The 13424-nt window shown below is 42.8% G+C and overlaps 1 protein-coding gene across 1 annotated transcript in view; it reads right to left on the bottom strand.

Annotated features, from left to right (window-relative positions):
* AMPD2 (adenosine monophosphate deaminase 2) overlaps positions 1-12976 on the bottom strand; it is an 89962-nt gene extending 76986 nt beyond the window's left edge. Inside the window, exon 1 of the mRNA XM_083172945.1 lies at positions 12648-12976. Within this exon, the coding sequence (XP_083029071.1) occupies positions 12648-12708 (61 nt within the window). The 5' untranslated portion in view covers positions 12709-12976. The remainder of the gene's footprint in view (positions 1-12647) is intronic.
* Positions 12977-13424: the final 448 nt, after the last annotated feature.

Below are 13424 nucleotides of genomic sequence, written 5' to 3'. Positions count from 1 at the left end.
AAAAGGAGGTTGAAATAATGATTGCAACATAAAGTAGACATATGGTCTTTGTTAGTTATTAACTATTTTGAGTGGTATGATTATTTGTCTCACAAGCAGAAAATGTGACATTTTGCATATTGCTAAATTTTCCATTTTTTCACGATATTTTGGTATTTTTCACAAAAAAACACAGACTGTATCGACCAAAATTTACCACTAACTTGAAGTACAATGTGTCACGAGAAAATAATCTCAAAATCACTGGGATAAGTAAAAGCAAAAAAAAGTTATCCCCACTTAAGTGAGACATGTCAGATTTGAAAAAAAAGGGCTCTGTCATGAAGGCACAAACTGGCTCTGTCATGAAGGGGTTAAGGATGCAGTATAACAGGCAAAAGAGCACTGTTGCAATGGGACACAAAAATGCCAAAGCAGTGAATACAGTAGTCGCAGAGGTGCCATTAGATTTTACATTTTAGGTACTTGTTTCCTAGCACGGCACCCACAATTTTAATATTGTTACATAGTTTTGATCGCATTGATCACATCGCATGCGACCAGATCGCATGCGATGCGACTGATGCGATCAAAACGATTATTTCATTGTACAATCACCCTGATGGGTGATAAGTATGTTATATGCACCCCCATTGTTAACGCCACCGCCACTATTAACGCCAACCCGAAGCGTGGTGAGCGCAGCGAACCCGCGAGGGGCGACGGTACGCGTCATCCGACCTTTTCATAGCCCCACTATCCACGTCGGCGTGGAGTTGATTTAATATAGTGTGGCGAGCGCAGCGAGCCATGCGAGGGGACATGGATAACTTCACATGTATTACGCGTCCCCTCGCGGGCCTGCTATGCTCACCACGCTTCGGGTTGGCTTTAATAGCGGCGGTGGCGTTAACGATGGGGGTGCATATAACATACTAATCACCCATCAGGGTGCATGTACAATGAAATCATCATTTTGATCACATCGATCGCATCACATGCCATTTTAATGGCATGCGATGCGATTTTAAAATTGTACAGTGCGGCTCTTAGAACCCGAAAATCGGATCCCATCGCATACCATGCTCCATATATCTCTAACCTCATCTCCATTCATACACCCTCCCGCCCTCTACAGTCGGCTGACGACTGTCGTCTCTCCTCCACCCTGATCACTGCTTCCCACGCTAGAGTACAGGACTTTGCCCGTGCTGCACCCCTTCAGTGGAACGCACTCCCTCGCTCCATTAGACTCTCCCCGACCTTGCAAAGCTTCAAACGGGCACTTAAAACTCACCTATTCATCAAAGCATACCCTTCCACTGCATAAACCAGATGGTTCTCCGACCCCTTGCCTGTTTACATCCTGCTATCTAACCACCACCCACTTGCTTACACCTCTTGTAATCTGTCTGTCTCCCCTTCCTACTAGATTGTAAGCTCCTCCGAGCAGGGCCCTCTTCCCTCCTGTTGTCAAAGCCCTCTTCTCTTCACATTTCACTCACAGCTCTCCTATACTCCAACACTCAGGGCCTTATTTTGGTTCATTCTTTCTGACAAAATCCTTCTTAGATGGGCAAAACCATGTGCACTGCAGGTGGGGCAGGTGTTACTTGTGCAGAGAGAATTAGATTTGGGTGGGGTTTTACTTCAAAGTGAGATCTATATTGCAGTGTAAAAATAAAGCAATCAGTATTTTCCCTGCACAGAAACAAAATTACTCACCCAAATCTAATTCTCTCTGCACATGTTACATCTGCCCCCCCCCCACCCCTGCAGTGCACATGGTTTTGTCCATCTAAGAAGGATTTTGTCAGAAAGAATGAACCAAAATAAGGCCCTTCAGTGACCATCTTTGTCCGCATACTCATCTCCATCATTGGCATCTAGCCTCTAGTTGTATGTTGATTGATTCCTCACTACTTATATCCAAGCTGAAATGTGTATTGAACTGTGGCGCTCTTTATTTGTACTGTATTTTTGTTATTTATTCAATGTTATGCCAAGCTTTGTCTCCCTGTATTGTTCCTTTGTACGGCGCTGCGAAACACTTGTGGCGCCTTATAAATAAAATTATAATAATATAATAATACCATTGCTTACCACTAATTAAGGCATGCGATGGTATGCGATGGGCGCCGTGCTAGGAAACAAGTACCACATTTTTAAATAAAAATAAATTTAACAACACAGGATGAAAAAACTATTCTGAACCCATAAATGGCAAAATGACAAATTCTTTGATTCTGTTACCCTGACAACCTCCTCTAAATTAGCTAAAGTTAAACATTTCTTAGAAAAAGCATTTTCAATGTTATATTTTGTATGTGAATTTTCCATCACTGCATTACTTAGTAAGAAGTCACAGCTTAGCTGCTTTTACAGTAAAGAATCCTGTGCTATGCTGATGCTGAAACATGACTTCTTACATCTGCAACGAATGGGGACTTATTCTGGTAAAATTAACTCCTTGGCATGGTTGGAAAATATTAATGCTTTAATGAAAAAAATTGAAATCATGTATTAGAAACCTAGATCAGCCATGCTTTAATGCTTTCTAATATTATTTTGGGGTTCTTACCGCATAACTGGATGCACTAAAGCCCTGCCGCTGGAGATCCAATGTGGGGGATAACACCAGCTATAGCTGTAGGCCTTAGTCCATATTTATTATTATCTATTAACAGTTTCTTATATAGCGCAGCATATTCCGTTGCGCTTTACAAAAGGAGACATATAAACCTATAGTCTTCTGTAAACGGTGCTGTTTGAAAGATTTGACAGAAATCCCTCCCAGCATGCACAGACGGACTCCTGGGTCACAGACCCAAAAGTTCAGGGACCAATGAACATCGCAAAGTGCAGCGCTGATCAGGAGAGCTGCCCTTGCGTTGGTACATCAAACCCTGATAGTGTTATACCCCTTTCACACCGCACTTGTTAAACGGTATATTGCCGTTTTTTTCACATTTCAAAACATTTAAGGCTGCAGTGGGAAAGCGTCAGAGTTGATTTACCAGTTAAAGATAACCGGTATTTCAAAACGTTTAAAAAGCAGAGTCCTACACGTTTCAGAGACGTTTTTTTGCAGTGAGAATGGCTCTGAAACGTTTTTTTAGTAAAATCAACAGATTACAGACCTGTGGTAGGCTGGCCCCTGCGTTCTGCCTTGAAACGTGTTCAGGGCATTAAACGGGTTGACTGATGTGAATGGTACTTAAATGGTATTTAAAACGGTAATCTACTGCAATGTGAAGACTCAGACCTGTTTTAAATACCATTTAAAAATACCGGTTTTTGAAACATTTTGGCAGTGTGAGAGCGGTATTATTAGGTTTGATTTTATTTATTTATATCTTTTAAAAAACTCATTTTTTACAGCTTATTATTTCTATTACATCTGAATATATGTAGATTGACTAAACATATTAACACAGTCGCTTGTGACTAATTTTTATAGCAAATCCTGTCAAATACGTTGTTTTTCATTTGTCTCCTTTTGTACTTTGCAATCCATTCCATCTGCCCCTCAATGTGACTGCTTATTTTGTGCTATTCCTTCTCTTACTTAAAGCTGGGTACAAATTATATGACTATATGATTTCGACAGGTTCTGAATGACAAATAATGTAAATCATCCAGTGTGTATGCTCTATCACAATGACAATGTGCGTTCCCATTGGTCGTTTGATGCTTCTGCTGATCTTTTGAACATGTAGAAAGATTTGTTTGCATTGTTATCGACAGCATACTCCTTGATGTGGACACTGAAGATGTCTTTTGCAAGACAGCATAGTGTGTGTGTGCGTGTGTGCACTATTTTGTTTGTTCTGAAGTTCAAGGGAGTCCAAGGAACGACATTGCATAAGTTGTCTAATGTTTACCCAGCTTTAGACCATTTTCTACACTTTACTTTTTACAATGGCACCTAGCCCTCAATTTCAGCCACCCTGATGCTTATATCAGGGTCATATCCATTGATACAACTATGTTTATATACCTTGTACTTTTTAAATTATTATTAATATTATCCTTTATTAGATAACATTAGAGGACAAGTACAGGGTACATACATATAGCAGCATCAGCAGAGGACACTCAAATAAGTGTCAGAATGGCAAAAAAAAAACACAGGGGGGGGTTATTCTAGTCCATTCTTTCTGACAAAATCCTTCTTAGATGGACAAAACCATGTGCACTGCGGGTGGGGCAGATGTAACTTGTGCAGAGAGAATTAGATTTGGGTGGGGTTTTTCTTCAAAGTGAGATCTATATTGAAGTGTAAAATCATGCAGTCAGTATTTTCCCTGCACAGAAACAAAATAACTCACCCAAATCTAATTCTCTCTGCACATGTTACATCTGCCCCCCTGCAGTGCACATGGTTTTGTCCATCTAAGAAGGATTTTGTCAGAAAGAATGAACTAGAATAAACCCCAGGGTTAGGTGCCATCAAAGATGGTTAAATGAGAGAAGGGAAAGTACAGGAGGGAAGAGGGCCCTGCTCGTGAGAGCTTACATTGTAAATGGTACTTGTTCTATATGTTTTTACTGTAAAAGGGCATACACATGGGGCGATTTTCATCTCAGCTGTAAACATTCTGACCATTATTAGGTGTCAACTGAGTCACTGTCGACCTAGACATTATCAACTCAGTGACCAAATACCTCCAGCACAGTCTTGCCATGATCTGCGCACTTGTTTCCCTCCAGTAGTCAGCTTAGCCCCAATGGTCCAGAACACCTTATTAATAATAACTTTCATTTAAACCCACTGTATTTAAAACACACAATGCAGGGAACTTGAACTCACAACCTTAGCAGCCAAATGCATTAATCTTGAGCTATTTACTCTTCTGAATTACAAGTACTGTAATTCTGTGTGAACAGATGTATCCACGTGCACCTAGCCTCCTTCCACGTTAAACAGTCCTTCTAGTTGGGCCATGCCATTGCCCCATTGCAGTATTGGGCATCTTTTTTGCGAACATTAAATAGCATCTTTTTTTTATGTCACTTTTTATTTTATTTTTCAAAATCTTATCACTCAACAAAACAAACACATAAATCCACATTTAAGTTCAACATGTAAATAGCATCTTATTTGCAAATTGGTGCAGCTTCTGCTGATTAAAATGATATGTAAAATGTCTATATTCAGTGGCGACTGCCACTGTATCTGTATAAGAAATGCTATGTTACACTGTTTTCCAGGAATACATTATAATGCTTAATTTCTTATGTATTTCTTGGGTGTCTTATTTGCTCTGTTTTACAAATAAGACACTTTTTTAATAGAAATAGTCCCAAAAAAGAAGCCTGGAGTATAGATGTATGTGGACACGGTAGAAAACTAGTACGTTTCAATCCCTGCATGAATTTTCCATCCTCCTGACCCCTGGTCAAACTGCTGGGTCACCGTATCATCTAGCACACCAGGAACCTTTGCATTCTGGTGGAATTAATGCAATAAAGAATATCTATACTTGTGTATTAATGCCTATTTCCCTATAGATTGTAAGCTTGTAAGCAGGGCCCTCATACCTTTGACTGTCTGTAAATACCCAGTTTCTTGGATCACTGTCTCCTATTGTAAATTGCAACGGAATATACTGTGCTATATAATAAACTAGTAAATAATAAAAAAGAAATGTGTTGCGTTTGTGACTGTCCTATGAGGTTGTAAATTCAAGTCTTCTGCATGGCAATGTATTTTGAAAAGTACTTGCAAAGGGGGAATGAAATTATAGTTATTGTTGACTAGGTGCACAATTTACTATTGATAGCTCACAAGTTAAGTGTCTAACTGCGATATAGAAGGTTTGGTGTTCAAATCACTTGCTTAAAATGTTGTATATTAAATTATTGCTGTGTATTTCAATATACTGGGTTTAAGTCAGCTAAGTTTATCATTACCATGGGAAAAAAAAACATCATATAGGCCCTTATTCTAGTTGATTCAGACGGATGCGTATTTCGGACAGGAACTGAGTGTTCTTAGCCCCGCCTGCCATACGGATCGCTCACACCGTCCGAATGCGGTAAGACGCCGAGTGAACAGACTGCGAGTGGATGTTTCATGTGAACACCTCCCCCATCTGTGGGAACCCCCCCATCCTCCGATGGTCGCCGACCATTGAATGATGGACCGAGTTGTCAGACAGCACCGAGTGCTCCAGACCACTCTGACAATCAGAATAAGGGCCATAATTACAGATAGCTGTTAACTGTCTGAAAATCACAAATTCGTTTTTGGAGTTTGAATCGCTTGAAGCAAAAGTTATCACGTGCATTTTAACCCTTTGAGTGCCAACGTTGCTGTGAGAGATTCTCAAAATATCCGTTAAAATTGCCAGCCTTGCTCACAGCGACTGTTCTTTTTTTGGGGTGCAAAATTGAACTACCCTTCAATTAATTGACCTGGTTATAGTTGTTTTTATTTATACTAAAAGAACAGTCATTGTGAGCAATGCTGGCATTTTTAGCAGGTATTTTGAGGATTGCTCACAGCAACTCAAAGATAATACAGGGAATTATGTACATTTGTATGTTTATTTAATTATATAAGTAATATGAGTACACTCTAAGTATAGTATAAGAAGTTAAAGGAATCAGGAAAAGGAAAGTCTATATTAATTATCAAAATGACGTTCCTAATTTGAGTCGACAGTCGGATGTTGAACTGTTCAGAGGTCTTGCCCAGCAGATCTGCCTCCTAGCACATCACACTTCACATACTGAGGGAGTCAAGAGGAAGTTAGAAGATGCAAGAACCGAGATTACCATGTATGCTTTAAGTATTGACCCCTGCTTTACTTAAGTAGACTGAACATTTTCACAGAGTTGCAGTGATAACAACATGTCTACTCCAAGGAGTGTACACTCTGTTGAAAAAGGGGGGGGGGGGGAGTTGAAAAAGGCAGTGTTCTTAGAGCAACCGTTGATCAGTGAGTAGATGCTGTGCGAATTCATAAGTGTAGGGAGGGGAGTTGAAGGTGACCCATCAGCTCAGGGAGCACTGGGCATACCACCAAACTGCCAAAAATGGAGGGTCGCGGCTCTAGGTCACTCCACTCCACATGATGCCACGCCCCTCCCTTCCATTGCTCAATCCCTTTTCTGGTCAGATGCGCCTATTGATTGACGACCAAGACCTTTCCATCCACATCCTTGTGTAGACATTTCCACCATAACTGTGTGAATGAGTCAACAAAATGCATAACAATGTCTGATCTGCCCTTTTTTGCCAGTAGGCCATTTGTACCCAGAGAAACTTCAGCAACTATTGCCCATATTAAAGTACTGTTTGTAAATGTCATTAGTACCCATAACAGAAAAAAATAGGTTTAAAGCTGGGTATACACTGGGTTATATTTACTTAAGGATATGGATGATATCGATTTAGTTAACGATATTGAGAACGATGCGTGCGGCTGCATGTCCTTATTGTGCCCCCCCCTTGTTTTCTGCACATGCAGCTTAATCTGACAATTACGTCAACGACTATATGTAGGGAGCAAGGGGGCGGGTCACATCACTGACCGAGATCATGAACTATATCGGTCAGTGTGTATGGCCTATATTGTTCTCCCACGGCAACATCAAAATAGTTAACTATATCGTCAGCCTTGGGAATTGCTCCAGTGTGTACCCAGCATAAGTGGAATGAGGTGAACTTTGACCAAATACAAAGTTTTGTGTAACGTACAGTGGATTCATACATTCAAGAGGCTCTTTAAATCATCTAATGACAAAACCTGGAAATACTGTACTCCCCAATGGAAGCTGGCAAAACTCCCCTATATGTAGACTCAGTAGACTAATAGTCACTTGAAACGGAAGTATCTCCGCCTAGGAGCATTGAGGAAAATACACGTGACCTGTGTAGATCGCTTAGAAATTAAGCACAAATCGCGGGATGTATTAAAATACACCACTGCCCCTCGCCATGCCACTGCAGCGATGCTAGCACATATGTACTAACATATGCAACTGGCATTGCAATGTGACGGAGGCCCCTCACGTTACCTGTGATGTGGTGTGCGGGGGGGGGGGGCTCCGTAACATCCCTGGCTTCAGTGGCTGTCCCCGGCGCCTCCCCCAAGCAGGCGGAAGGACCTCTGGGGTAGATTTATTAACTAGCGATCAGGGGAATATGCGCTATTCCCGTGCCTTAAGGCAGGTGATAGCGCTTCCCCTGATCTATCACACCTGCTGGCCGGGTACTTTATCGGTGGTGGTGTGGGGCAGGAGGCATAGCACAGCTACGATATTTCATGCTGCGCGCCTGCCTCCTGCCTGATTTATGAACTGTCAGCATCGCTGACCGTTCCGCCACATGCAGCTATCGACTTCGACAGCTGCAGGCGGCGATGCCCTATGCCCACAGCAGGGACAGCGCTGTCCCTGCTGCTGGCTCTGAGCTGCGCTGGGATCTCGCGTGAGTAGTAGTTAACTGACGCGCTGTCAGCTGGAGAGGACATCTCCGGAGGGGGGAGTTAGGGGTATTCCGCTTTGGCGGGCAAGATCTTACTAGATCTTGTTGGTGTCCCCTCCTGCTTCGCTTCGCTACTGAGGCGAAGCAGGAACTGTTATAGCGGCGCTATTAGCGCCGCTATAATAAATCTACCCCTCTGTCTGTGACATGTGGCTAGGGGGAGGAGGAGTTTGACGGAGGATGGGACTGGGTCGGTGTCTGCAGTGTGCGGCGATAGAAGCCCATAGGGTTTACCACATTTTTCCAAAAGTACATCCCGCCCTCTATGTGTACATCCCATGGTGATGGTGATGCGCGGCCACGCGTGGCGCTATTACTGGCTCAGACCTTGTGTGTATGCAGGCACAATCTACTTAGACTGCTTAGCAGGGTTTGTTTGTTTTTTGTTTAGCACACATCACTATGTGTGTATGGGCGATCTAGACACCGGGAAATTCAACGGAAATCACCTACCCTATATCGCTTAGCACACATCACTAAGCACAAATGTCAGCCAATCTGACAAATGATTTTAATTAAAGCTTTATTTTTTAGTTTAAGTCACCAAATTCAATAAAAAACTAGAGTTACCCATTAACTACTTGTTTATTCCTCAAAAGCTAAAAAGAGGTGTGTCTCATTAATGTTTTATTGTAATTGATTTTAATCTCAACATTAACCTTTCTATTACATTGTTTTCCAGTGAGCACAAATTCACAACAAGCACTTTCTGTGCTTCCATTAAAAAAACTCAGTCTTTCAGTCTTACAGCCTTACGCTCGGCGTACAAATCCTGCCTGTTTCCACACTATAACGTCTTTAGACTTATGAAGGGAATAGCTCAAAGTTTACCCAGTCAACTACAATTTTTATATAAAGCACTAATTCATGGGTATAGGGGAAGCATGAGTGCTGCAGGAATGGCCCAGCCAGTGTCACGAAACTGGATGGGTGGGCCTGGCCACCTCTGTCATCAAAATTGGCAGTCCTGGCCGCCACTGTTGGGGTCATGCCCAGGACCTACGGAGGTGCTGGGAAAGCCCCCTAGTGCTCTAGTTAATGTGATTAGATGGCATCCACATGCACATGGCATATATTTAGGTGGCGACGGATGGGCCAGCTATATTACCAAGCAGGGCGCGGCACCCTCCTAAAACAGTTTAGTGCTTGTTACATCCCGCCCATTGAGTGCAGAGCCCCTGTGATGTCTGTTTAAACAATGTGGTCACATACCGCAATGCATACCAAATCTAGGACTTGCTTGGTGGTGGCAATGAAATTAGCCTGATCGAGGCCGGAGCTGGCGTCACACATCCTCCCCTAAAAAGCTTGGGCACGCCTGCTTTTTTTCTGGCACGCCTGCATTTTTTTCAATACGCCCATGACATGGCCTTATACCGCCCCCAAACACTGGCTTGCTGTCAATCAACTTGGGAATGACTAGCGATCAAAAAAGTAGCAGTATTTCTTCGCTGGCGGCATCGCATGCGTGCATTGTGGGCCCAAACGCATTCACATTCTAAAGATAATTGGCCGCTGTTCAAATTCACAAAGTAGGAATCATGTCTGAATGAGGCCCATGGGCCCATATTTATCAAAGCTTGGAGAGCGATAAAAAGGAGAAAAATGAACTATCAGTTCTTGTGTTATAGGCTGTGATTGAAAAATGACAGAAGCTGACTGGTCTGTACTTTATCTCTCTCCACATTATCTATCTTCAAGCTTTGAGCATGCATTTACGTCTCTTCAGTAAAATGTGCCTACTTAGAATGTATACAGTATATTGGGTTGGGTATGGGATTGTATAAGCAAACTATATATTACAGCACTTTCTTTTCCATGCCAAGACATTTTAATAATGATTCATTTGACAGAATGTGCCAATTATTTCTGCACATATATCCCATTTGTTATACAGTATGTGTGGTGTTAATGTATTTCCATTGACTTATCGATAAAAGTTGCAGGGTGTGTAGTGCACATGGACCCCTGGATCCAGGGGCCTGCCCTGCAGATGCATCACCGAAGATACGGTACTTATTTCCTAGCACGGCGCCCATCGCATAGATTGTATGCCTTACTTAAGGCATCCAATCAATACAATTGAAAGATTTTTTAATTGTATGGATCTCATCTTATGCATCTCATGGATCTTATATATCCATAAGATGCATAAGATCCATGAGATCCATAAGATGCTATAAGATAAAAATCGTGAGCCCCCAATAACCATTGTTAACGCCACCAGCACTATCAACGCCAACCCGAAACGTGGCGAGCGCAGGGAGCCCGCAAGGGGCGGCGGGACGCGTCCTCCGACCTTTTCATACCCCCACTATCCACGTCGGCGTGGAGTTGATTTTATATAGTGTGGCGAGCGCAGCGAGCAACCGAGCCCGATGCGTGGCGAGCGCAGCGAGCCCCGCGAGGGGACGCGGACTACTTCACATGTATTCCGCGTCCGCTCGCCACGTTTCAGGCTCGGTGGCTCGCTGCGCTTGCCACACTATATAAAATGAACTCCACGCCGACGTGGATAGTGGGGGTATGAAAAGGTCGAGGACGCGTACCGCCGCCCCTCGCGGGCTCGCCACGCTTCGGGTTGGCATCAATAGTGGGGAGGCGTTAACAATGGGGGGGCCATTTCACCCATGAGGGGGGGTTAGCAATTAAAATTGGGGTTTTGGGGGCTTTTTACATAGGAATAAATGTTAAATTGGGTCTCAGGGACCATTTCACATTGATTTCAATGTAAAAATCTCATCGCATGCATCTTATGCCGCACAAACACATAAGATGCATGCAATGCTTGCAATGTAAAAATCTAGTCGATCGCGTCGATTGCATCATCGCATGCATCTTATGCCGCACAAACACATAAGATGCATGCAATGCTTGAGATATCAGCCCGACACATACAATCGTGGACGCTGTGCTAGAAAATAAGTACTGAAGATACTTACCGTACCTCAAAAGACGCCTCCAAGAAAATGGCACCAAAACCATTTTCCGTGAGATATGTGTTTGTGCAATACAAAAACTGCACATGGGCCCGCTCCTCTTATAAGAGATCCCTAGTGTATTGGCACTCAAAGATTCTACTCAGTCACTTACTGAACTAATCATCAACAATTTCAATGAACAATTTGTCTATTTCCAGTTGAGTTGCAAGTTACAGGTCATATATCGTAAATCAAAAAGTAAAAAGGAAGTTTCCATCAGATCTGAGGTGGGATGCACCAAGCATTCTGCCCCAGATCTGATGGAATGGGATGCATCCAACGATGGGGTTGGAATGGAATTCATCTAAAGATTACTCGATGTATCTAAAGATGGCATCGCCCACCGCATCCAAGCGCAAATCACATTCCAAGGCTTGATGCATATGTGGTAAGTAGACAAATATCGTAAAACAGCCTTTTTAGAGGTTTGACCACATTTTAAGGTTTATATAGTACATACATGTGCTGAGAATGAGTAGTGGTACATATCACATATGCCCTTTGTACAAGACCCGGCCTATATATATGCAAAATATAAAAATAACTATTTCATTTTTCATTTTTCCTTTTGCATGAATGATATAAGGATTTTGAACCAACACTGAACATGGGGAGTGGGGACAGTACTGTCAGATCCATGTACTCAGCTATTATTGCTGCTAATGAAACATCTCCTGGAAATGTCCCTGATCTTGGCGCTATGTCAGCCAGGTCTCCTCCCACTAAATGCAGCCACACTGAACCACCAACCTGGTGACCTGTACCAGAAGGCACGCATCACCCGGCCGGGCAGCCAGCAGGCTCAGCTGCTGTGTACTGCCACTGCCAGCGCTTATTCCCAGCGCATCCCCCGGAGGGTTCTGTCCTATTATTTTAAGAACTTCCGAGATTCGCTGATGCTACCCTGAGGCTGCGCTGCGTACATTTTAGGAGCATGTATGATTATCAGCCATCTTCTGCAGAACATAGTCTTCATATTTGCTTACTACAGCCAAGCAGTGGGCAAAGTGCAGGAAAACCCCAGGGACATTACTCTCCCCACATTGATGTATAAGATCAAACATTATTCAGTCTCTCTCCCCCGCCCACATTTTTCTTTAACCCCAATTTTCTTTTTAACCCTCAAATGAACCCATGTAGCAACACCCTTATTTAGAATCCCCGACAGTGCCCCCAGCCCCATTGCTCACCTGCTGGGCTTGGAGTCTGCAAACTGGCTCTCTTTTTGAAAGGAGATTTGCTTCCTGACATGTTGCTTGCTTGGATATCAATCACAGTGGTTCACGGTGCACCTGTATTCCAATGTGACTGTACTGTGACTGAGTTTCTCCTTTATCTATGTGTTACCAGCAGCTTATGTGTATCTATGTGTATATATGTGTACGTGTGCAACAGCTACAGAGATGGGGGTGATGTGAGTCTGTGTGCATGGCATGCACTGCATAGTGGGTTGCAGCAGTAGGAAGCATCAGTGTGTAGAAATGTGTGTGTAGTTCTGTTCTGTGTATGTGCTTTGCAAGTGTTTTTCAGTTTTTTATAGCAAGCTCCTCCTCTCTGCAAGCAACAGTCTGAGGGGCTTCTAGCATAACACGATTTCACAATGCTTTTTGTCTCTAGGCATACACACTATACATGGTGCACCCCTGTGTGTGTACTCATGCAGAATTTTTCTTTTGAGAAATATATGTGACCATCAGGCAGACTGAATGGACACAGACATGGACCTCTAGTAAAAACAGTGTTGTTTGTATTCTGTCTATTATGTGTGGGGACTATTCATCTGTGAGAAGATCTCATTATTTCCCTCTGATCTACCAAATTATTTATGTGAACATCCTGGAAAATGACAGCATTTGGCCTGCCATGTACAAAGCATTTAAATACTGTGCTTCAAAGTAAATCAAATGGCCACCATATAAGGTTCCTGCTTGTATCATGTCCTAAAAACCTGATTGAATAAGTCTGCT

This window comes from Crinia signifera, chromosome 2 (assembly GCF_055691185.1).
Source record: "Crinia signifera chromosome 2, ASM5569118v1, whole genome shotgun sequence".
NCBI classification, from domain to species: Eukaryota; Metazoa; Chordata; class Amphibia; order Anura; family Myobatrachidae; genus Crinia; species Crinia signifera.
Note: the sequence above shows the minus strand (reverse complement) of the source record. Positions and strands in the feature narration are given on the sequence as shown.